General features: G+C 44.5%; 1 protein-coding gene across 5 annotated transcripts in view; it reads left to right on the top strand.

Moving 5' to 3' along the window:
- Tp53bp1 (tumor protein p53 binding protein 1) overlaps window positions 1-24552 on the top strand; it is an 87000-nt gene that overhangs the window by 40960 nt on the left and 21488 nt on the right. For 3 of the 5 annotated variants that reach the window (XM_041678966.1, XM_041678969.1, XM_041678965.1), the window contains exons 12-17: window positions 2192-2397; window positions 8171-9467; window positions 15168-15287; window positions 15979-16182; window positions 21808-21865; window positions 24193-24285. In XM_041678966.1, coding sequence (XP_041534900.1) covers window positions 2192-2397; window positions 8171-9467; window positions 15168-15287; window positions 15979-16182; window positions 21808-21865; window positions 24193-24285 — 1978 coding nt within the window. The remainder of the gene's footprint in view (window positions 1-2191; window positions 2398-8170; window positions 9468-15167; window positions 15288-15978; window positions 16183-21807; window positions 21866-24192; window positions 24286-24552) is intronic. The other 2 variants (XM_041678968.1, XM_041678967.1) reach the window with 2 other exon arrangements.

Here is a 24552-nt window from a genome sequence, read left to right as displayed (position 1 = left end):
TCAGTGCTCACTGTAGAAAATTTGGAAAAGTATATTAAAGTGAAGAAAATGAAAGAATCATCCGAGGGTCCACAGTCCAGATTTAATTATAGTTAGTATTCGGATGTGTTTTTCAAAGATTTTCTGTGCATACGAAAAAGTATTTTTATGCAGTTGGCATCATTATATATCTGATTTAGTTTTCTTTTTTCTTTTCCGTGTAACATTGTGTCAGCTGTATTGAACACATTTGCTTAATATGTGCATACATGTTTGTGAAGTTTCCAATGCTCTTTGGATTTGTTTGTTTTGTCATCTAAATCAAAGTTTGTAGCACTGAACCCTACAATCTCACGAGACGGGCATGTAAGGGTGGGCAAGCAGCCAGGTGGCACTGAATTTGGATTGTGTATGTGATTGTAAACTGGGGCAGACTCAATGGAGAAAGTAGCTTATGGCTGGTGTGGTTGGGGTCAAGGTGTTGGTTCAGGGTCAGAAGCCTGATGAACTAAACAGGCTGGTTCTGAATATGGGCTGGGTAGCCTTAAGGTAGGTAGAATATTATGTAGAAATCGTGTTTTTTAGATTCTATATGTATATGGGTGTTTTGCCTGCATGTATGTTTGTGAATCACTTGTATGCCTGGCACCCCAAGGCCAGGATAGTGTGTTGGATCCCCTGGAATTGGAGTTGCAGATGACTGTGAGTGCTGGGTGGGACTCGAACCTAGGTCCTTTGGAAGAACAGTAACCTGTGCTCTTAACCTTTGAATCATCTTCCCAGCCCCAGAAACAGTGTTTTGTGTTCTCTGTGTGTTTCCCCTGAGCAGTTTGTGTTGGAATCAGTGTCTTGGTTCTGAGCTAAATCAGTGTTGATTGGCGTGGGTAACTCTGAATTTGTTCTGGTGTCAGTCTCTGCACTTAGTACGTACTGCAGCTACAAGTTCATACATTAGGTAACTGACTCAGAGTGATGAACAAATTCATTGCCTTTCTGGGCCTGGGGCAGACTGTGTAATAGTTAAATTAGGTGGCCTTAAGTGCTGGGGAGGTGGCTCAGCAGTCAAAGTGCTGGAGTTGGTGGGATCCTTGGGAGAGCATGGTGGCCTGCTGGTTAATCTAACTTCAGAAGGTGGAGATGGGACTCACGGAGCTAAGCTGGTTAGCAACACTAGGCAAAGTCAAGTAAGATTTTGACATCAACCTTGGGCCTCTACAGACACCCCAACTTGTGCACACGTGCTTGTACCCACACACATGTAGACATTCATACACATGCACACCACATATACAAACACATGAAAATATTAATCTGACTATTCCTACAGGAGTGAGAATGAGCTACAATATGCTGGGAAGGTTTAGAGGAGACGATGTGATTTCCATTTCGTATGGGTCGGGTGTAGTGATGCTTTGTTTGTAATCTAACAAAGTTTGCATGAAGATCAGCCTGCAGGGCTAAACCACTAGTTAGCCAGAGAGACCAGGCAGTGGTGGCACACACCTTTAATTCCAGCATTCGGGAGACAGAGGCAGATGGATCTCTTGAGTTCAAAGCCACCGTGTGCTACACGAGAGTGAATCTGTCTAAAAGAGAAACAGCTCACACAAAGGTGATCCCAGCACTAGGAATCACATGCCTTTAATCCCAACACTAGGGAGGTGGAGACAGGAGCGCAAATGCAGTCTGGGGTTTTGTAGAGACAGCAGCAGTCTGAAGGTTGGTGGACACAGGATCACCCCTTTGGTTTGAGCATTGGTAGAAGTAAGAACTCTCTAGTTCTAGTAAGAACTGCTCTGCCTCCCTGATCTTTCAGCTCTTCTGATTCCAGGTTTTATTTATTAAGACCAATTAGAATTTGTGCTACAGTGGGGTGGGTGCCCTCAGATGAAACACCATTTTAGTCTGTATTTGAAAATAGATGTGTCTTGGTGAGGTGATTAAAAATGCTTGACCAGAAAGCCCAACAGTCTGAGTGTTGTCCCTGGAGCCCATAGTGGTGGGAGAGACCCAGCTCCTGAAAGTTGTCTGCTGAGCTCCATATGTGTGCACATGCATGTGCACAGGGCAGGATTGATGGGACACAACCCACTGTCAGGTCAGTTTTTGAAAATTAGGACACTGTGCTTTAGGAATTGAAGTTTCTATAGCATAATTGCTGTTGGTATTGGTGAGTGATAATTTCTTAATCATTTTTCCTCTGTGGAATCAGATGAACCCATGGATATATCAGTGATGCCTGAAGAAGGAGGGGAGACTTTGCAGAAGCTTCAGGATGAGGAAGCATTGGAGATAGAAAACCCGCTTCTCCCATGTCCGCCCGCTGCGTCACCCCACGTGTCAACCCCAGTGTCTCAGAGCACGCCTGTCTGTACTCCGGGCTCGCTGCCCATCCCGTCACAGCCGGAGTTCTCTCACGTGAGTGTTGTAGGCAGAGGTTCCTTCTCCTCACACTTTTGCTTCCCTCCTTACTTTTTTTTTTCTCTTCGAGGCAGGGTTTTTCGGTGTGATAGCCCTGGCTTCCTGGAACTTGCTTTGTAGACCAGACGGGCCTCGAACTCAGAGCTTCCCTCCTCCTTACTTTGTGGTTCAGGGATTTGAACCTAAGGGTGCACAGTTCTTAGGGCTGCTATGGCTGTGAAGAGACACCATGACTATGGAAAACACTTAATGGGCTGGCTTACAGTTCAGAGGATTTGTTCATCGCATTGGGACATGGAGGTGTGCAGGCAGACATGGTGCCGAGGGAGCTGAGAGTGCTACGTCTTAAATCTGCAGCAGAGGGAGACTGACACTGGGCATGATATGGGAGACCTCAAAGCCGGTCTCCACAGTGACACACTTCCGCTAACAAGGCCACACCTTCTAATATTGTAACTCCCTATGGTCCAAGCATTCAAACACAGAGTCTGTGGGGCCCATTCCTTCCTAGTCAGAACACCACACTCAGACTCCAGGCAAGTGCTTTGTCACTGAGCAGCATATCTAAACCAATCTTTAAAGAAAGTATCCTTTAATGGCTGAGCCATCCAGTGGTGGCATGTACCTTTAATCCCAGCATTCAGGAAGCAGAGGCAAGTGTATCTCTTTGAGTTCGAGACCAGCCTGGTCTACAGAGTGAGTTCCAGGGCAGCCAGAGCTACAGAGAAACTATGTTTTGAAAAACAAATAGTACGTTATTGTGTGTGCATGTATATGTGGCATGCATGTTATTGCATGTGTGTGTGGAGGTCAGAGGGTGACTTCGGGCATCATTTTTACAGTTTATCTGCTCCCCATCTTTGCTTGCTGGCTTCTTTGGTCAAGTTCAGCGGTTTTCAGCCTTCCTAGTGCTGTGACACTGTAGTACAACATCATGTTTTGCTGACCCCCAATTATAAAATTATTTTTGCTGCTGATTAGTAATTGTAATTTTGTGCTTGGGGTGGTGGTGCACGCCTTTAATCCAGCATTCGGGAGGCAGAGTCAGACAGATCTCTTGAGTTTGAGGCCAGCCAGATCTACAGAGTTACTTCCAAGACAGCCAAGGCTATACAAAGAAGTCCTATCTTGGAAAACAAAACAAAAAAAAAAAAACAATTGTAATTTTGTTATGTTATAAATCATAATGTAAATATATGATGTACAGAGTATCGGATATGGGGCCATGTGAAAGGGTTATGTGACCCCTCCAAAGGGGCCGTGACCCACAGGTTGAGAACTACTGGTCTAGTTCCTCATGCTGGTTGGGGACATTTTCTTAGAGCCTTTTATCTACTCTCTTATTTATTTCATAGTTTGTAGGCTGTGGAGTTATAAATGATTGCTGATACTTGACGATTTTAAGGCATTGCACTCCTGATTTTGTGTTTCTGGTGCTTTTATTGAGTAGTGTAAGGCAAATTGATTTTGCTTTGGACCCTGTGACGTTTTTTTTGAATTGTGATCCTGCAGTCCCTGTGTCTGTACTCCCCACCCTAGACGTCTCTGGGTTGTATCTAGCTGAAGCTAACTGTGATAGCATGATGTTCCTGCATGGAGCAGACCTTCAGTCCATCTCTTGGGACTGGTCCTGTTGTGTGTGTATGACATTTACTTTTTAGTTCAGTTGACAAACATTGGGGTTTTTCTCTTTTTATCTCTGTGAATCATGTTGCTATGAAGGCTGATGTACACACTTGTGTGAGGATATATTTTATTTCTCTTATGTAAACTGTGGGTGTAGTTGCTGGCGTCATCTATTTTAATCTTTGGATTACTAATTTCTATGCTTTTGTTTTTAATTCTTGCAGTCTTTTTTCCCTCTGAATAATTTTTGTCTTGTTTTATGTATGTATTTCTCTTTCATGATAATAATCGTTTTGAAAGTTTTTCTTCTCTAGAAGTGTCACTGTTCTAAGTAGGCTTTGATAGTGTGTTTATTTACGTGGTCCTAGGGCTGAGCCCACGGCCTCGAGCACGCTGTGCAAACGATTTCTTGGGTTCTTAGTTATTTCGTTTTGAGACAGAGTCTGCTTTGTAACCCAGGCTAGCCTTGTACTCGTCCTAGCCTTGGTCTCCTAGCCTTGGTCTCCTAGCCTTGGTCTCCTAGCCTTGGTCTCCTAGCCTTGTACTCGTCCTAGCCTTGGTCTCCTAGCCTTGGTCTCCTACCCTTGGTCTCCTAGCCTTGGTCTCCTAGCCTTGGTCTCCTAGCCTTGGTCTCCTAGCCTTTGAACAATGTGTCACCATGCCATGCCTGTTTAGTATTGGGGAACCAGACTGTAGGCCCCAATGAAATGTGTGTGTTTACTAATAGGTTATATCAAAGACCAATTCTGTTTCCTTTTTTCATGTTTTTGAGGTATGGTCACGTGGTATCACATGTTTTTTGAGGTGGGGTCACGTGGTATCACAAACTACTCACTGTGTAACGAGGACAACATGGAGCTCGGACCTTCCTGCCTCCACCACCTGAGTGGAGGGATTTCGGGCAGTGTCCTGTCACATGGGTTTTGTGGAGTGGTTTTTTTTCATTGTTTGTTTGTTTTGAGACAGGGTCTCACTATGTAGCTCTGGCTGTCCTGGAACTCACTATGTAGCTCTGGCTGTCCTGGAACTCACTATGTAGCTCTGGCTGTCCTGGAACTCACTATGTAGTCCAGGCTGGCCTCACACTTTAACCTGTCTCTGCCTCCTGGGTGCTGGGATTAAAAGCATCTGCCACGAACACCCAGCTTGTTGAGTAGTTTTGTTAATAATAGGGTTGGCACCCAGGTGTGCATGCTAGACACGAACTCTTCCAACTCAGCTATATCCATAACTTGGTTTTGTTTGTTTGTTTGTTTTCTGATTTTTTTTTTTTGAGACAGGGTTTCTTTGTAGCTTTGGAGCCTGTCCTGGAACTAGCTCTGTAGACCAGGCTGGCCTCGAACTCACAGAGATCAGCCTGCCTCTGCCTCCCAAGTGCTGGGATTAAAGGTGTGCACCAGCACTACCTGGTTTTAGGCAGTGCTCTTCACTGCTGAGCCATCTCTCCATCTCTACCCTTGCTATCTTTTAAATAAGAGCTTTTCCTCATTTGCTGCTATTTAAGAGTGAAAAGCCAGAACTCGGGATTAGTAGTCCTGAGGTGATAGCTGGGACTTCTGGTCCTCACTGCGTGTAATCTGCTGGGATGCTCTGTCAGGAGTATCCCAGTGTAGGGATCCTGACCATCGTGGGGTGATCCCATTCCCCAGAAAAGTCTAACCCGCTGCCTGCTGGGTACAGGGTCTGTTGTCATATAGCGGGTCTTTAGAGGAGGACGGTTTGGGGTGAAGGTGATGCGAGAGGTTCCACTTAGTCTGCAGAGTCCTGCAACCCCTCTGTCTTCAGGATGGGCCTCTCACGCCTGGGCTTCCTGTCCTCCAGTCCCGGGCATTGTGTTCATTTTCTCAGGGTTGAGGGGGCAGGGAAGAGGATATGGGAGTTGAACTGCTTCTTACACAGACTTCCAGGCGGCTGTCCTGATCTAGCAGCTCCCTTACCATCACTCTTAGGATTATCTGGTGCTACTGCCAAGTCCAGTAAGTCCTTTTCAGGGTGGGGGATGGTGTGGTGTGTTGTATTACCTTGGTAACCTTTTGCCTTTCTTTTATTTGGCCTTGTAATTAATTACCTTTCCTTGTCTACCAAGTGGATGCCATTCTTTCAGAATATACGCGTGCGTGTGCGTGTGTGTGTGTGCGTGTGTGTGTGTGCGTGTGTGTGTGTGCGTGTGTGTGTGTGCGTGTGTGTGTGTGTAGTTCTTTTCCTTGAGAATTGTGGATATTAGGGAAAAACATGCTTTTACCATTGCTTAGCTGGGTTTCAGAAAGAATTATAATGGATGTTGAATTTACCGTTCTAATTTAAATGTTACCTCCTTTTTTTTTATTATGTATCAAATTCCTATGCCATTCTTAAAGGTAGAAAGACAGTGTTGATTCATGAGAGTTGTGATGTGGTACCCGTGCTCATTACTATGTGTTCAGGCAGAGGCAGGCGGGTTTTTGTAAGTTTGAGGCCAGCCTGGTCTATAGAGTGAGTTCCAGGACAACGAGGGCTGTTACAGAGAAACTCTGTCTGGAAAAATGAAAGGAAGGAGGAAGGAAGGAAGAAAGAAAAGAAGAGAAAGAAATGGGTTAATTTAAAGCAAGCATGAAGGCACATACCCATAATTACAGCACATGGGTGGTAAAGGCAGGAAGAGCAGGCATTCAAGGTCAGCCTGGCCATAATGAGTTCCTGTTTTAACCCTCACCCTACCCCCACCCCTTAAAGAAAGAAAAAGAAAAACAGCATTGGGGCAGCAGGATGCTTGGGGGTTGGTGGGTATTTGCTCCAAAAGCCTGAGAACCTGAGTTGATCAGCAGAACTAAGGAACAGCAGTGGAAAGAGACTTGATTCTCAAAAGTCATCCTCTGGCCTCCAGATAGTGTTTATGTTAGAAGAGTGTTCTGTGCATGCGTGTACACACACACACACACACACACACACACAATTTTTTTTTTATTTTTTGAGACAAGTTCTTACTATGTGGTCTTGACTGGCCTGGAGCTTACTATGTAGAGTAGGCTGGCCTTGAACTCATTGAGATCCAGTTGTCTTTTCCTTTCCTGTGCTGAGATTAAAGGTGCATGCCTCAGACTACTGTGTGCCTGTGCATATTAAGATTGGGGCCACTTTGTAGCCCTGGATGGCGAGGGACTCACTGCATAGATAAGCTGGCCTAGAATTTACAGCAGTGTTCTCATCTCTGCCTCCCAACCTCTGGGATTACTACATGTTCATGGTGCCTAGGCTTTGTCTAGGTTTTACTTTTTTTGTTGTTGTTGGTGGTGTTTTTTTTGTTGTTTTGTTTTATTTTTTAATGAGATAGGGTTTCTCTATTTAGTCCTGGCTGTTCTGGAACTTCCTATGTAGACCTCAAAACTCACAGAGATTCTCCTGCCTCTACCTGGAGAGGGCTGGCATTAAAGGCATGGGCCGCCTTTGTATAGTATGTTAGACAAGCACTCCGCCAACTGAGCTAGTCAACATCACAGCCCACACAAGGAATTTGGAGTCGTGTGTAAGTGTGTGTTTAACTTTAGAAGGGCTGCGCTACCGTGTCTGTGCTGTTTTGCTTTCTTGCCAGCCATGCGCGAGGATCTACAGTTGTTCCATGGAGATGTTGGTACTTGGTTTGTGAGGTTTTAGAACTTAGCCATTTTTGTGGCTCTGGTGGCATTTCATTGTAGTTTTAGTTCTATTTCTCCGTGTCTGATTACAACGCTCTTGTGTCTTTATACTTTAACACCTGCCTTATGACTGTCCATAGTGGCCCCGTGAAGCAGAATGAGTATCAGGTCCTACTTCATGAGATTGAAGATGTTTCTGTAAACATACTGGGATCCATTCCATGTGAATAACATGAATTTGGCAGCTTGATGGTGAAATTAAGTTTGAATATTCTTGTGCTTAATAAACTAGTACTTTTCGGCTTTTGTTTAGATTATGCTTATTTTTGCCAGAGATTTTACAAGACACCGAACAGAATGACTCATGTAGTTGAAAGACAGGTTGTAGGGTTTGAAGTTCTGGAATTACAGCCCTAGCTAGAGGTCTTTACTTTCTGAATAATTGATTTAGAAATGTAGGTGAATCTAAAGGTTAGATATAAAAGAAACACAATATGGACCACTGATGGCTTGACGTTTTGATCCTTCCTCAGGACATTTTCATTCCCTCACCAAGTCTGGAAGAGCGGTCAAGCGATGAGAAGAAGGACGGCAATCTGCACAGCTCATCTCTGACTGTTGAGTGTTCCAAGACTTCAGAGAGTGAACCAAAGAATTTCACTGCCGACCTTGGGCTCTCCCTGACGGGGGACTCTTGCAAACTGATACTTTCTACAAGTGAGTGTAGCCAGTCCTCAAGGATGGAGGGCTTGGGCTCTCCCAGGATCGAGGGAGATGGAGAGAACACACAGATTGATGATACCGAGCCACTGTCTCCAGTTACCAATTCTGAACTTCCTGCCGAAGGGGATAATATCCTGATGAATCCAGCACAAGATGGCCAGCTAGAAGAACTGAGTCAGAATGATGGCCAAACAGAAGCGGGTGACGCAGAGAACAGAGGTGACGCTGATGTTTCAGCTGCTGGTAGGAAAGACGGAGAAGAGACTGCCACTGAAGATGTTTGCATTGATCTCACTTGTGATTCCGGGAGCCAGGCTGTTCCATCTCCTGCTACTCGGTCCGAGGCCCTTTCTAGTGTCTTAGATCAGGAGGAAGCTGTGGAAATTAAAGAACAGCATCCAGAGGAGGGGTTTTCGGGATCTGAGGTGGAAGAAGTCCCTGAGACTCCCTGTGGAAGTCACAGAGAAGAGCCCAAGGAAGAAACGATGGAGAGTATCCCGCTGCACCTGTCTCTGACTGAGACTCAGTCCCAGGCATTGTGTCTTCAGAAGGAACCTCCCAAAGAAGAATGCCCAGAAGCTATGGAAGTTGAAACCAGTATGATTAGTGTTGACTCCCCCCAGAAGCTGCCAGCAATGCTCCACCAGGAGTTAGAGCATAAGGAGCCAGAAACCTGGGAGGAAGCCACGTCTGAGGACTCCAGTGTTGTTATCGTTGAAATGAAGGAGCCCTCAATAAGAGATGATTTTCCCAGTGAACCTTTTGAGGGAGTGGAGAAGTGCTCAGATTCACAGTCCTGGGAGGATATGGCTCCAGAGGTGGAACCGTGTGCTGAGAATAGAGTGAACACTCTGGAGGAAAAGGGTGCCGAGTGTGATGGAGATGTGAAAGCAGAGACCACAGCAAAGGACGCTGTCGAGGAAGACTCTCCGCAGCCTCCCACACCCGACCAGGAGATGCCCCAGCCCCAGCTTCAAGAGAAAGACAGCTCAGTGACCATAGATGCCAAGGTGGCCGAAGCCAAGCAGCTGGGGGCAGAGGGAACGTCCCAGCAGCTTGTGAAGGCCCCTGCCTGCGCCTCGCAGAGTTTCTGTGAAAGTTCTAGCGGTGAGTGATGACAGATTCATTTTGAGCTGTCCGGCCAGGTCTCCTTTGGAAAGGAAGTAGGAGAGCTCACACATTGTCAGAAGTGAGCGTTAGCGTGAGAGAATAATTTTGAGATTAGTGATTGTAGTTTTCTCTCATAGTTGTAATTATTTTTATGACCAGAGAACATTGGAGATTTATCAACACCATAATTCAGGAGTAGTTAATGTGTGTAGTTAGGAATCGTACCAGTTTATTTTTGTCTACTTAGGTCCTGCCTTTGAGGCTCCCCTGCCACCTCATGGTTAACCTCATGTGAGCTACGCAGGTGCCACAGTGAGCTATACTTCCATCCCTAACATATTTTTATGATTCCACAGGTGCAGTGAGTCCTTTCTTTTTCTATCTTATCCTGTCTCTATCTGTTTGTCTCTGTCTGTCTGTCTGTCTGTCTTTGTCTTTTTTGATTCAAGGCTTTATTTTTACAGTCCAGACTGGCTTCACATTTTCTTTTTTCCTGATATTTAATAATTTTATTTTAAAACAAAGTTATTATTTGGAAATTTTATAGATTTGTACAATGTATTTTGATTATATCCATCCACCATTACCTTCCTCCAAACTCCTGGTGCCCCTGACCTCATTACCCTCCCAACTTCATGTCTTTCTTTTACTGGTATATTATTAGCCCCTCCCGCCCTGCCGAGTCCAGTCAGTATTACCCGTATGTGCATGGTTGTGAGGCCATCCACTGGGCATGTGTGCCCCACCAGCGACTGTATCTGTAAAGGCAAGCCCTCCCTCAGCAGCCATCAGCTGCCAGTAGACTCTTCCCCCTTCGCACTGGAGTTTCCACTGGCTTGATCTTGCACAGGCCCAGTACAGGTAACTGTAGGTTGTCAAGAGTTGATGTGTGTAACAGCCATGTCATGTCCAGAAGTCAGCATTTCCCAGCTCTCTCCTCATCCACCAGCTCTTACCTTCTTTCCCCTGTCCTTCTGCAAAGTCTTGGATGGGGAGGTTAATGGAGATCATTCCAGCTGAGCACTTGTGGTCAGGTCTGCCTGAAACCTGGACTAGACAGGAGTCTCTGCAGTAGCTGTTGCCCACTGCACAAAAGCAGCTTTTCTGACCACAGTTGAGAGCAATGTACACCTATAGGTATAAGCATAAATATATAGAAGGCAGATTGACAGCTTGACGTCTAACATGACAGTGTGTCCCAGCTGTGGCCTGTGCTCTCCCTAGTCAGGGGCTTTTGACAAGGTTTATAGTACCATGCCTTCAAATGTTTTATTTCCTGTTTCCATGTCTCAGATGCTGGGGTTACAGCTGTGTGCCACATTGCCTGTCAGAAATACCTTTTTTTTTAGATTTATGAATATGAGTACTCTATCTATATGTATGCCTTTATGGCAGAAGAAGGCATCAGATCCCACTACAAATGGTTGTGAGCCACCATGTGGTTGCTAGGAATTGAACATGGGATCTCTGAAAGAGCAGACAGTGCTTTTAACCTCTGAGCCATCTCTCTAGCCTGCCAAGAGTACCTTTTAGAATATTCTAAGATACTGAACGATGAATTATTTTTTTGTCATAGACACTGCCTTATTAAAATATATTTTACTGGGAGCTGGAGAGATGGCTCAGTGGTTAAGAGCATTGCCTGCTCTTCCAAAGGTCCTGAGTTCAATTCCCAGCAACCACATGGTGGCTCACAACCATCTCTAAAGAGGTCTGGTGTCCTCTTCTAGCCTTCAGGCATACACACAGACAGACTATTATATACATAATAAATAAATATTAAAATATATATATATATATTTTACTAATATTAGTTTGGATTATTGAAGATGGTGGAAAATTATTTGTTTCTCTCCTCCTTGCCTCTCCCTTCACCCCTCTGCCCCTTTTCCTCTCCTAACTCGTCCTGCTCCCTTCCACTTCCCTCCTTACCCTTTCTCTTAACTCCTCCCCCTCCCTTTTCTCTTTCCTCCTCCTCCCTTCCTCCTCCTTTTGACTTCCTCTTTCCCTCCCCACATCTGTCCCTTCTTCCTTTCTCCTCTCTTCCCTTCCTCTTTCATTTCCCCTCCCTTTCTCCCTCTTCCATTTAGCTAAGAAGTACAGTAACTGCTCCATGTAGAGAGAACCCTGAAAGTGGGTGCCTCCCTCTTCTTCTTAAGTGTTCTCCTTGAGGGTTGGGGAATGTAGCTTGGTGGTAGACCTTGAAATCAGTGTCCAGCAGTGGAGGGTAGGGAAGGAAAATGAAAGGAAAACAATTTAGCTGTGTTCAAAAAAGCTGTATGTGTATGGGTGTTTTGCCTGCATATATGTACTTGTTCCACATCCGTGCACCAATTTATTGAATAGGAAAAAGTAATGAAAATAATAGTTAATTGTATGTAGAGGAAATTTCTATCTTACCCAGTCCCACATCTGTTCAGTCCCAAAGAAACACACAGAGGCTTATATTAATTATAAACTGTTTGGTTTATTAACTCAGGCTTATTATTAACTAGCTCTTATAACTTAAATTAACCCATAATTCTTATCTATGTTTAGCCATGTGGCTTGGTACCTTTTCTCAGTTAGGCATTCTCATCTTACTTCCTCTGCATCTGGCTGGTAATTGCATTTCTGCCTTTCCTCTTCCCAGAATTCTCCTCGTCTGGTCACCCTGCCTATACTTCCTGCCTGGCTACTGCCAATCAACATTTTATTAAACCAATATGAGTGACAAATCTTTACACTGTACAAGAGCATTATCCCATAACAATTTTATTTATGGAAGGTTAAGAACTTAAAAGTTGGAGCTGGAGAGATGGCCCACTGGTTGAGGATGCTTACTGCTCTTCTAGAGGACCAGAGTTTGGTTTCCCGTATCTACAAATCCCTATGACTCTAGCTTCAGGGGATCTGCTACCCCTTTCTGGCCTCTGCGGATACCAGACCCCATACATGGTGCAAAGACATATATGAGGCATAACACCCATACACAAAACATAAATAAATAAATACTAAAAAAAAGCTTAGGAATTTTAGGTAGCGATAGGCCTGATTTAGTTTATGCCATAGATCATGTATGAAAAAGCCTCTGGGGACTAAGATTGCCCAGTACCCAGCTCTAAGGAAACAATGACACCACCATTCTCAGGACAGCTGGAGTCTACACCTGTGTCTGGGGACAAGAGTTAAAAATAAATATTTAAAAAAAGAAAGGAAAAGTTTTATTTAGAAATTAGAGCATGAAGGAATAATAGCTTCTGATGCAGAAGAGATAGAAAAGCCGTTGTATGTTTGACATTTAGCTTGTGGGTGAGCTGGGGGTGTAGCTCATTGGTAGAGACCTTGCCTTGATTTTCTCAGGCCCTAGGTTTGATCCCCTTATTGCAAAACAAACAATAGCATAGAAACAGTTGTTTAGACTACCATTGAGACCCTATCTCAGCCCTTCCCCCCACTATACAGAGGTTTAAGTATTGCTTTGAAGTGATGAATTCTGTGGATTTCTCAGAAATGAGACCAAACTCTCCACACAGGTGACTTGACAGTTGGTATGGTTTCCTTTGCCTTTGTTGTATCTTCATTTGTTGATGCGCTGACAGGCAGTAGGAGAGCCTATGATAGTCTGGTACGGAAGAAAAGATTTGATAGTTTAAATAATGGGCTCAACAGGAAAGAACTGAAATGTGGAAAATTCCAGCTAAAAGGACGAAATAGACAAGTTATTTTGTAGAATTTGGTGGTAATCTGACTATTAACGACAATTTTCAGATGCTGGATAAGTACAGAGAAATACAAGAGCGTTTGGAGGACCGAACGTGAATAATTAAGAAAGACCGGAGACTTGGCTGCCCCCAGTTAACTGCGTGCTGACTAGAAAGTTAGGATTTAAAATACTTTTCAACTGATTTCATGTGTCTGAATGTTGGGCCTGTGTGTCTGCATGTACAACATGTGCATGCTTGATCCAGCAGTCGCAGAGGGCATTAGATCCGTGCAGCTGGAGCCGTGGATGGTTGTGCGCTAGCTACCATGTTGGTTCTTCTGCAAGGTGCGCTTAACTGCTTGAACTGCCTCTCTCTAACCCAGAGAGTTAGGGATTTTCCTTGTATTGAAAGCCTCAAAGGATTTTGGCCAGAAGCCAGTTTGCTGAGAGCCATGATATCCAACTTATCTCTGGTTACACTGTAGAAAGAACTGGAGTTGGGGAAAGAGGGCTGATCTAGGCAGAGAAAATGATTGGTAGGCTGTGCTATCCAGATGAAGGTAGCGGTAGTGCTGCCCTAGGGCCTGAAAACATTTCAAGTCTCAGTTATATTGATGAAATGAGATGGTCTTAAATTATTTTTAGTAAGTTGTACCTAGAATTGTGCAAAGGAATCTTATACCAAGACACAGTTTCCACAGTAAGGCACTTTCTGTTAAGTGAGTGTTTGTGCCTGCCTGCCCCTGCCTTTGTTTGAGTGCTGGGAGCGAAAGTGTGTGCTGCCACACCTGGCCGAAAAGCACTTTTATGTCTTCAGAAGTTTTTAATGTTTGTAATAACTTCATAGCAACCAACTAAATATGCACGGGGATGCTTCTTAGGGATTTACCCTGATGCAGGAATTGAGTTTTGGATATTTCTCTATTTTTAGCATCTAGAATGAGTGCTGTTGAGAACAGTTGAAGGAAAGCCTCAGATTTGATTGTTAGAACTAGTGGCTAATCTGAAGTCTTTTTTTTGTTCCATGAGATCCTTTGTCACCTTCCAGAGCAGACTGTTGCAGTGATATTTTGTTTGTAATCTAACTAATAAAGCTTGCCTGAAGATCAGAGAGCAGAGTGAAGCCACTAGTTAGCCATAGAGGCCAGGCAGTGGCATACACCTTTAATCCCAGCACTTGGGAGACAGAGGCAGATGGATCTCTGTGAGTTCAAGGCCACACTGGGCTACTATAAATTGATCCAGTCTCAAAGAGAAACAGTGCCAGGCAGTGGTGGCTCACACCTTTAATCCTAGTACTTGGAAGCCAAACACCTGTGATTCTAGCCCTAGGGAGGTGGAGACAGTAGTGATATCGCTGGGCAGAGAGAGGAATATAAGGCAGGAGGAGGCAGGAGGAGGCAGGAGTCTGCAGTCTGAGGTTTGGTGGAGGCAGATGCAGTCTGAGAATCAGTAGAGACAGGATCGCCCCTTTGGTCTGCGCATTGGTAGAGGTGAATGACAACCTAGTGACTGGCTCCTTTGCTTCTCTGATCTCTCAACTTTCACCCCCTATTATCTGACTCTGGGTTTTATTAAGACCAATTAGAATTCGTGTTACAGACTGTAACATCAGACTTTGCTTTGGAAGTCCTGTAGAATGCATAGCTAAGAAAGGAACTCCTAGGTTGCATTTACTAAATTATACCATCTAGGTTCAAAAATATGCAGATCCGTGTTGCTAAGTTGTCTAGATACAGTGTTTGGAAGTAGATGATGACCCAGTGTTGCTCAGGCTAGCTTCTTTTTCTTTGCTTGTCCTCTGGTGTCTTGTCATCAGGACTGTTGGTGTCTTTGGAGCCTGCTGTTTTCTTGCAGTAGGGAATTTGTTTGGATGGCTGCTGAAGGTGATAGGAATAAAAATTTGGGAAAAGAACAACTGAAATTTTTGGGGGGTAGTTTCTCATTTTTGTATACTTTAGTGTGGCTTTTTTTCTTCTCCATTATTGTGTTTTCATTTTTGTTTATTTCAGAAACCCCATTCCATTTCACTTTGCCTAAAGAAGGTGATATTATCCCACCCTTGACTGGCACAACCCCACCTCATATTGGGCACCTAAAATTGGATCGCAACAGACATAGTACTCCTATTGGTGAGTGATTTGTAAAAAAAGATATTTAAGGCATTAAAATAAAAGCCACTTTAAAGGCCTTTTCTTTATGTAAGTGATACTTTTAGATCTGAGGAGTTGGCCTGAATGCGAAGGCCGATATCTGGTTTGGAGGAGCAGGGTGTGATTTTACTGCCAGGAGATGAGAGGACAGAGAGGGTCGAGGGAAGGAGGGAAGAGTAAAGCTTTGTCACATCGCTGATAGAACTGCAGAGCTAGCTGGGCTATGGAACTGTTGTGCAGGGAAGAGACAGAAGTGCGAAGTGCTCAGTGCACTGGCTCATCAGTCTGCCGCTCGACAGGGCAAGAAACTTAGATCCTCTACTGTGGAGCAGCGGGCAGATTTCTGCATTAACCTGTTTGTTTTCTCCAGTCTTGCCGCCTGGAGTCTCCTGCTACCTATGCCTGGTGCTGGCAGATGTGGGTTGGCTGAGGGCTCATGCAGCATCCTTTGTCCAGATGCAGAAGTGGAACTGAATCCTGTTGCTCCTCTTAAGACCAGGTGTCAATCCTAGTTGGTAGTTGTTGATAATGTAACAGGATCTAGCCTAGGGACCCTCTGATCCTGCAGAGTGGTGGAGCCAAACAGGCAAATTGATCTTTTCGAATGACTGTTTCTTGTGTTTGTATTTTAGTGTTCTTTCTTTCTTCCTCCCTGTCCCCCTTCTTTCAGGGATTTGCAGCTATCCAGAAAGCACCATAGCAACCAGTGATGTCATGTCTGAAAGCACGATGGAGATCAATGATCCTCTACTTGGGAGTGAAAAAGGAGATTCCGAGTCTGCCCCAGAAATGGACGGAAAACTGTACCTGAAAATGAAACTGGTTAGTCCGGAGACAGAGGCCAGCGAAGAATCCCTGCAGTTTAGCCTGGAAAGTAAGTTTTATTGTGTGGTGTTATTGGGTAATTAGTTTCTTCAACTTATCTAGGAAGTACTAATTATCTTCTGTTTCTAATGGTGGATACTTCTGTCTTTGTAAAGCCTTGTTCTCAGATTTCATTTTTGACTTTTTGCTTTTGGTGAGTCCCTGTCATGTTGCTGAAGATGAGGTATTCTATTTTATGGTGGTTGTTGCTCGTACTTTCTCATATTGAGTCATTGTTTCTCACATTCAGGAAGAGTGGAGGGCTTCAGAAAGGGCTCAGTCATTAAGAGCGTTAAGAGCATGTATTACTTTTCCAGAGGGCACCCACCTCAGGGTTTCAGAAACACCTGCAATTCCAGACCCCCAGGATCTGACACCTTAGGGTCTCAGAAACACCTGCAATTCCAGACCCCCAGGATCTGACACCTTAGAGTCTCAGAAACACCTGCAATTCCAGACCCCCAGGATCTGACACCTTAGGATCTCAGAAACACCTGCAATTCCAGACCCCCAGGATCTGACACCTTAGGGTCTCAGAAACACCTGCAATTCCAGACCCCCAGGATCTGACACTTTAGGGTCTCAGAAACACCTGCAATTCCAGACCCCCAGGATCTGACACTTTAGGGTCTCAGAAACACCTGCAATTCCAGACCCCCAGGATCTGACACTTTAGGGTCTCAGAAACACCTGCAATTCCACACCCCCAGGATCTGACACCTCTGGCCTCTGCTCCACCTGTGCTCACAGCTGTACACATCACATCTCCATATATGTAAGTGATTTAAATAAAAGTTGAAGGTAAGAAGTGTAGGATCATGGATTTACGTTATACATTAATGCTGACACTTTTCCAAATGACATGCTGTTGCCCATGTGGGTCCAACACAGATTCCCTAACTGGACTGGAACGGAGTCGTGAGGAGTAATCAGACACAGCTTACACGGTCATCCTTCAAGGGCAAGATCTCTCTCGAAGATCTCGTTTATTCTCCAAACACTTTATATATCATCACATAAATTGAGTGGGGGAAAACACATTAGGCTGTCTCCTAGGCAACCAGGTGAATGGGCTTTTGTCAAGTCTGCATCTACCTGTATGCTAGCAGTCACGTAGGCCATGAATTAGCATCTCTATAAGACATCCTCCAAATTACAAAGGGAGGAAGGACCAAACCTCCTAACTCTTAAGTCATCAGCTTCAGCCAACTTCTCTTCTCAGGTGATCTACATTTATAACAAAAGAAACTAGGAGCAGCACATCCTGGCTATTGTTAAACAGAGACAGCTTGTCTGCAGAGCGACGTGATCAGCTCAGACCTGGCCTATGGCTTTTATGCCTGGCTGCTACACCATACAGAAATATGAGCCTACACATGCAAGTTGTTCAGTGTGGTTAGAGGAAAAAGATGGCATTGGATCTTTGGAGTTTGTATTAGAGATGATTGTGAGCTGCCATGTGGGTGCTGGGAGTCAAATTTGGGTCCCGAAAGAACAAGTGCTCTTAACATCTGAGATCCTCACTCCCCACCCCAATAGAATTCTTATAAAAGAGTTCGTAAAGAAACAGGGAGGGAAGCTTTGACAGTAGGATTAAGCTGTGGAAGCTTGTGAGGAGAAAAGTTACAAGAAAATAACAGTGTTGGGTGTCAGAAGCTGAGGTCCAGAGGGATATGTCAGAAAATGTTGGTTTGAGGGCTGTGGGTTGGTGCCCGGGAGTGGGAGTCATGCAGACATTGGACCAGAGAAAGAGTGAAGACAACTGGCAGCCGTGAAGCGGCACAAGGATGAGATTAATGAGCATAGGCTAGAGTTCCAGCCTGTGCAGAAACAAGTCATGTGGCCTAGGGAAAGGAGACAACCATGACACAGATGAGTAACACTCCCACCCCATGGTCCGACCATTGCTTCCTAGAGTGTAGTGCTGACTTAACGTTTGGTCTGTGGGATGCTAACAGGTAACAAAGTATCCTGAGAGAAAAACAAAACAGATCAATGGGATTGTACAAATTCGGATCCGTGTAGTAAGACCCATTTCCATGGAGTGGGTGGAGTGGGAACTATACTGGAGGTAACTGAGGGGAATGGGGCCAAGTGGAGACAGCAGACACTCGACTGTTGGAAAGTGTATAGGAAAGAAGAAGAAATTACGACAAGCCAGAGAAAACGAAGGACTGATGAAAGATTTGTTATTTTTAGGCTGGAGAGGCCTGGGGAAGTTATATACTGACAGGGAGGCTGTAAAACAGGGAGGTCCAGTGAGATGGCCGCAGATAAAGGCAGCTGTCGCCAACCCTGACAACCTGAGTTCCGTCCCTGGGACCCATGTGGACAGAACGGACTCCAGAGTTGTCCTCTGACTGCCACACTCATGCTGTGACATAACGACATAAAAATGTAGTTAATTTGCTTTTTAAAAGTGAGGGATAGAAGCTGGGTAGTAGCGGTACACACCTTTACTCCCAGCACTCAGGCAGAGGCAGGCACATTTCCGAGTTCAAGGCCAGCTCCATCTACAGAGTAAGAAACAGGACAGCCAAGGGCTACCCAGATAAATCCTAAAAAACAGCAGCAACAACAGCAAAAAGAGGGATGGGGTAAAGAAGAAGAAGGTCCTAAAGGAGTTGGGAAGGGCAGTTTAAAGACCTGATAGGTTTGGGCTGTGTTAGGGGGCCTTCGTGAGACCAGTTTTAGCTAGTGAATCTGAGCTCATCTATACAAGCACACCTGTGCAGTCTTACTTTGCAGGTGAGGAAACACTAGCATTGAGCACTATCAGTTTCCCAGTCGCACGAATACGGTAGTCTGGAACTAGATGCTGGCATTCTGGTTCTAAAACTGTAATTCTGTTTTGTTGCTCAGGGTGTAATGCGCATTGTATTAGTAAACTGTCAGATGCTGTTTGAGCTCACTGGGAAGCTGTTTCTGGAATTGGAGCCACCCCTCCCCCAGTGCAGATCCAACCCCAGTCCCGGGGCAGGCGGGCACCCTAAGTCTGTAACAGGGAATGGAAAAAATTGTAGCCTAGGAAGAGCTGGAAGGCGAGTATGCCATTGCTTACCCCAGGGTATAAAAGTGCCCCAGTGGGGAGAAGAGGCAAGCTCTTTATGGAGAGAATGTGTGCTCTGCCCAGAGCGCTCTCGGTGGGGACCCTAGCTAGCTGCCCAGCAGGACTGCCCTGGTCGATTTCTGCTGGATGCTTTCAGCACTTGATTGGATGATGTTTTTCTGTCTGCTGCTGTTCACTGTTTTTATTTTGCTTGCTGTATCTTTAATAAACTTACTCATAGACCAGACTATCTCCAGACCAGACAGAACACAGGGCTTATGGATTTGAACTTAAGACTGTCAATGGGAATTAAAGTATTACATGATTTCACCCTCATTGTTGTCTCTGAGATTAAATAAGGACTTATCAAGAGAGATGCTGACAGTGGCATTCGGGATACTGGAACAGGAAGATTGAGCTGAGAAGGTGGGGGAGGGAGGAGGAGAGGATGCATGGGAACATGTTAGCCCTGATTTGTAACTGGGAGGACCGAGATGGAGCTAAAAGTAAGGTTGATCAGCTGGTCGGTGAGTAGCACTTCCCTTTTCTTTTGTGCCTACCAGCAAGGTGGTGGCAGGCCCTGGTCACAGTCAGTGACATTTCATCTTGCAGCAGCTTGTCAAGTTGGTCTTGCTTTTTCTTCTACAGCTGAGGAAACTGTGATTCAGAATGACAAACCATTTTACTCCTCGGCTGCCCAGGCTTAGGAGCCTGGCTCTAACTGCCTTTCTTTTCCTGAAGAAGGCTCTGACTATTGAACTTGACAGACTGTTGAACGAGTATTTGCAAATATTTGAAAACATTTAAAAGTTATTTTTTTTCTGGGACTGGAATAAGTTGCAAATGAAGAGAGCATATTTCAGTCCTTTGACAGTGACCCCTAAGAGAATACCATGCTCCTGAGTTTAACCCTTTGACAGCGGCCCCTTAAGAGAAAACTGTGTCCTCTGCTGGCTCTTTTGTCCTGTCCTGAAAAAACATTTTTTAACTTATTTTATGTACATGAATATTTTGTATGCAAGTGCACCATGCCATGTTTTTGCTTGGAGCCTGTGAAGGTCAGAAGAGGACATCAGAGGCTGGAGTGATGTAGACTGCCCTGGCAGGCCAGTAAGTCTAGGGGTTGTAACCCGCCTGGCAGGTCAGTTATTCCAGGGTCCTGGAGAGGCGCTATCTGAAAAGACATGGGTGGGAGAAAGGAAGGAGGCCAAGCAAAATTCTCTTGTCAAAGCCTCCGTTTATTAGTGTCATGGTTGCAGCTTATATAGCCCCTGGATGAGGAATTTGGGTTGGGATTGGGGGCAGGGGCATGGACAGGGAGGTTCGAGCAGGTCACGAATGGCCAGGAGGTTACGATTGGTCGGGTCACGATTCCTCGGTCAGGAAGTCACGAGTTGACACACCTAGTTCTCTAGATAGTTGGAATGTGGGGCGGGTTCTGCTAACAGATAGCTCTCAAGATAGTTGGGTGTGGGGTAGGCTCTTCCAACAAAACAGCTCTAAATACCATTGGGGTGTGGGGCTCTCTGCAAACTCCCCAGGACAATGGTCCCTGCAATATTTTTTGGGGGAAATGGCTCCTGACAGAGTGATAGGTGGTTGTGAGCTACCATGTGGGTGCTGGGAACTGAACCCAGTCCTGCAAGAACAGCCAGTGTTCTTAAAGCCTTTCAGCAAGGTCTTGGGCACTTTGGTACACGTGAGTGTTTCTAAAATGAACTGTTGAATTTATACATTAACTTAAATATTTTTCTATACATTTTGTTATTTATTATTTATTGAGAGATAGAGTTTTACTGTGTAGTCCAGGCTGTCCTAGAATTACTGTGTAGCACAGGCTGGCCTAGTATTACTGTATAGTCCAGGCTGTCCTAGAATTACCATGTAGTCCAGGCTGGCCTGCAATTACTGTGTAGCCCAGGCTGTCCTAGAATTACTGTCCTAGAATTACCATGTAGTCCAGGCTGGCCTGGAATTACTGTGTAGTCCAGGCTGGCCTTGAACTTGAGATCTTTCTGCTTGAACCTCCTCAATGTTGACATTACAAGAATGTGTCAGCTACACTTGGCTTGTCACGTAGTTTACTCAGGGTTTTTTGTTTTGTTTTGTTTCTTTTTGAAATAAAGTTTTAGCACTGCTTGGTGGCACACACCTTTAATCCCACCTCTTGGGAGGCAGAGGCAGGTGGTTCTCGGTAACTTTGAGGCCAGCCTGGTCTACATAGGAGAGACTTTGTCTCAAAAAATTTTTTTCTAACTTTTTTTAGAAAATGTTCTTAGGTTTTCTTTTGTATTTTCTCACGTGAATTTTAAATTTCTTGTATGGGGAGGTGAGTTGTGATTCAGGTGGTTTAATTTGCACTTAAGACATTATAGATTGCAGTTCTGGCCAAGCAGCCATGTTTTCTACAGGAAGTCTGAAGGGAAATGAAATGGTGGAGATGAGAAAGCAGGTCCTCTCTGCTGATCGCAGGCTTCCTTTGTCCTGTTTCTCTTTGTCGCTGATGCAGTGAGAGAGGCTTTAGATTTGGCACTAACTGAATTCTGCTTCTCTTTCCTTTCCCTCCTTGCTTTTGTTTTTGTCCAGAGCCTGCTACTGCTGAGAGAAAAAATGGATCTACTGCTGTTGCTGAGCCTGTTGCCAGGTAACCAGGGCTCGTTGTTATTTAGAGGCGTTTAAATACAAAGGTCCAGCTTAAAGAGAGGAAGATGATTTAGCAACACATGAAAACACTCAAAACCCAGCATGAAGGAGTCAGCAATGCATTGAATTGTAGGTTTTGATAGTCATTTTAAGTCTAACAAAACTTGCTATCCTTAATGTTAAAACTATCTGGTAGTTTTCCCACCATTCATGTGAGTGGCCTTTTGATTTTTCTGTGGATAGCAGACGTGAGAAGACAGAGGACAAAGGAGATGGCTCTAGACACATTGTTCTTCTGTGTTCTGTATTCGGCTACAGCTCAGGACATTGTGCCTTTCCTTGCCAAATTAACTACTATGTTTAGCTGTTTTTGCTTTGTCACGGTTGCTGCAATGCTCTCAGTAGAGTATGCTGGGATGCATAGGTGTTGTTGTGAAGCTTTGCCATCTGGTGGCTGTGAGAATAGGATTGTTTGATTTGCCTCTGGTGTGAGTCATCCCAGCATGAAGCCCTAGCGAGCAGCTGGTGAGAGAACAGGTGAAGATCTCAAGTCAGCTCAGGCAGGCTCTGTGAGTAAGCCGCCTGGGTGCCAGGATGCTGAGGGCTGACAGAGACAGCTGGATGTGTGTCCCACTTAAGTGGGTTCTGCCTTGCCAGTGGCTGTCATTTTTGAGTGAGCTTGCTGGGCTTGTCTGAGTGTGGGGGCTTTTATTTAATCCTGTACTATGATAAATGAAAAAAGAATTCAAGCTGAGTATTGCCAAATCTTTCATAAATTGAAGGGAATTTTTAAATTTTTAAAAAGGTAAAGTGCCTGCTGACTAAATTTGACCCTTTATGGGTTTCTGAACTTTGGGGGATATAGGGAGGGAGGATGATGGCAAAGGTTGGTGGGTCATGGAAAAGACGGAAGTTGTTGGTGTTGCCATGAAGCACTATTTCTGTGCAAATATCTGTGCTGAAGAAATCTGCGTGTTAAAATTTTTCACCTTGGGTTCATCATACAAAGTCATTTAAGGGGGCTGGAGAGATGGCTCAGAGGTCCAGCGACACATGGTGGCTCACAACCATCTGTAATGAGATGTGGTGCCCTCTTCTGGCCTGCAGGCATGCATGCAGACAGAACATTGTATACATAATAAATAAATCTTTTCTTTAAAAAGTCATTATAGGCAATGGTGACTTAGCTCAATGGTCAAGAGCATTGTATACTCTTTGAGAGAACTTGGGTTCGATTCCCAGCCCTCATGGCAGCTTACAAATATCTGTAACTCTAGTCCTCTTCTGGCCTCTCTGACCACCAGACATGCGCATGGTGCACAGACACACATTCAGGCAAAACACCCACGTAGACTAAATGGTAAAATTAAATAAAACAAATGTTAAAAAGAGAAGTTGTTAAAATAAGATTTGTTTTGTAAATGATTGTTACATCCCCATTCAGAGTACTTAGTTTTTAATTGTTTGGCTGTGGGAAGGAAGACTAGAGGGGAGACCAGGGCAGAGAGTAGTGTGATGTGGACAACAGTACTTAAGTGGCCAGTCTTCATTGATTATAAAATCTTGGAGTACTTACTGCCTTCTACCAGTGGGTTATTTTGAAGATGATTCCAGCTTCATATCATTTTATATAACTATTTCGATGCTAACTCTAAAAGATTAGGATTCTTATTTTACAATTAACCATACTGTTACCATACTTTTGATTGGTAGTGATTCCTTAGTGCCATAAAGTATTTGGTGTTTCCGTTCCCCTGCTTTGTAATATTTTCTAGTTAGAATCAGGATCCCAGTCTATGAATCACACCCGATACATTTAGTTTTGTTTGTTTTTGAAATCACAACATCTGTTCTTTTTTTGTTCCTTTTCCAAATTCTCTCCTCAAGGAACCAGTTTGTCCTATTGATTTCTACATTTGGATTTTTCTCTTTACATCCTTTTAGTATTTAATAAGTCTCTTTCTACTCTTCCTCCAGTGACCTCGCTGAAGGTTTTTATGTGTATTGGTGTTTTGTCTGTGCACCACATGTGCACCTGTCCCCCCTGGAGGCCAGCAGAGGGCGTCAGAGCCCCTGGAACTGGAGTTAGGGATAGTGTGAGCTTCCACTGGGGTCCTCTAGAGGAGCAAACTGCAGAGACATCTCTTTAGTCCCTGCACTTAAAAGTTTCTTACTGTGTTAACTTAAGCATATCAAGAGTTGGTTTTGAGGGGTAATAATGGATTGGAGGTTGGGATGTAGAGGAACTCTCTGTCTAAAGAGGGTGACCTCCAGAGCTACTTTCCTTGTGAAACTAGCAAACGGTATTGCTTTAATTTGTAATTTTAGTCCCCAGAAGACCATGCCTGTGTTTAGCTGTATCTGTGATGCTGGGCAAGAGAGTGAGGCCCTGAGTGAGGATCCTCCCTCTGCACCCATCAGGTAAACATTTTCTTTCTCCTTTTCTGAGACAAGGTTTCTTTGCATAGTCCTGGCTGTATTTGATCTTGAAGAGATCCGCCTGCCTCTGCATCCTGATAGATGGGATTAAAGGAGTGTGCTACCACGCATGACTTAGTTTCAGCTGCATTGATTGATGTAATTAATTCCACTTCATGGTATTAATTGCCACTGTTTTGTGAAGTTGGCTATTTATTTATTTATGGCCAGGTTATACTGTTGTATTTTTATTTGCTGTTTGTTTATTTC

The sequence above is a fragment of the Microtus oregoni genome, unplaced genomic scaffold (assembly GCF_018167655.1).
Source record: "Microtus oregoni isolate MIOR12 unplaced genomic scaffold, Mior012 000031F_ref0000149, whole genome shotgun sequence".
NCBI lineage: Eukaryota > Metazoa > Chordata > Mammalia > Rodentia > Cricetidae > Microtus > Microtus oregoni.
This window is presented reverse-complemented; position numbering and strand designations above follow the sequence as displayed.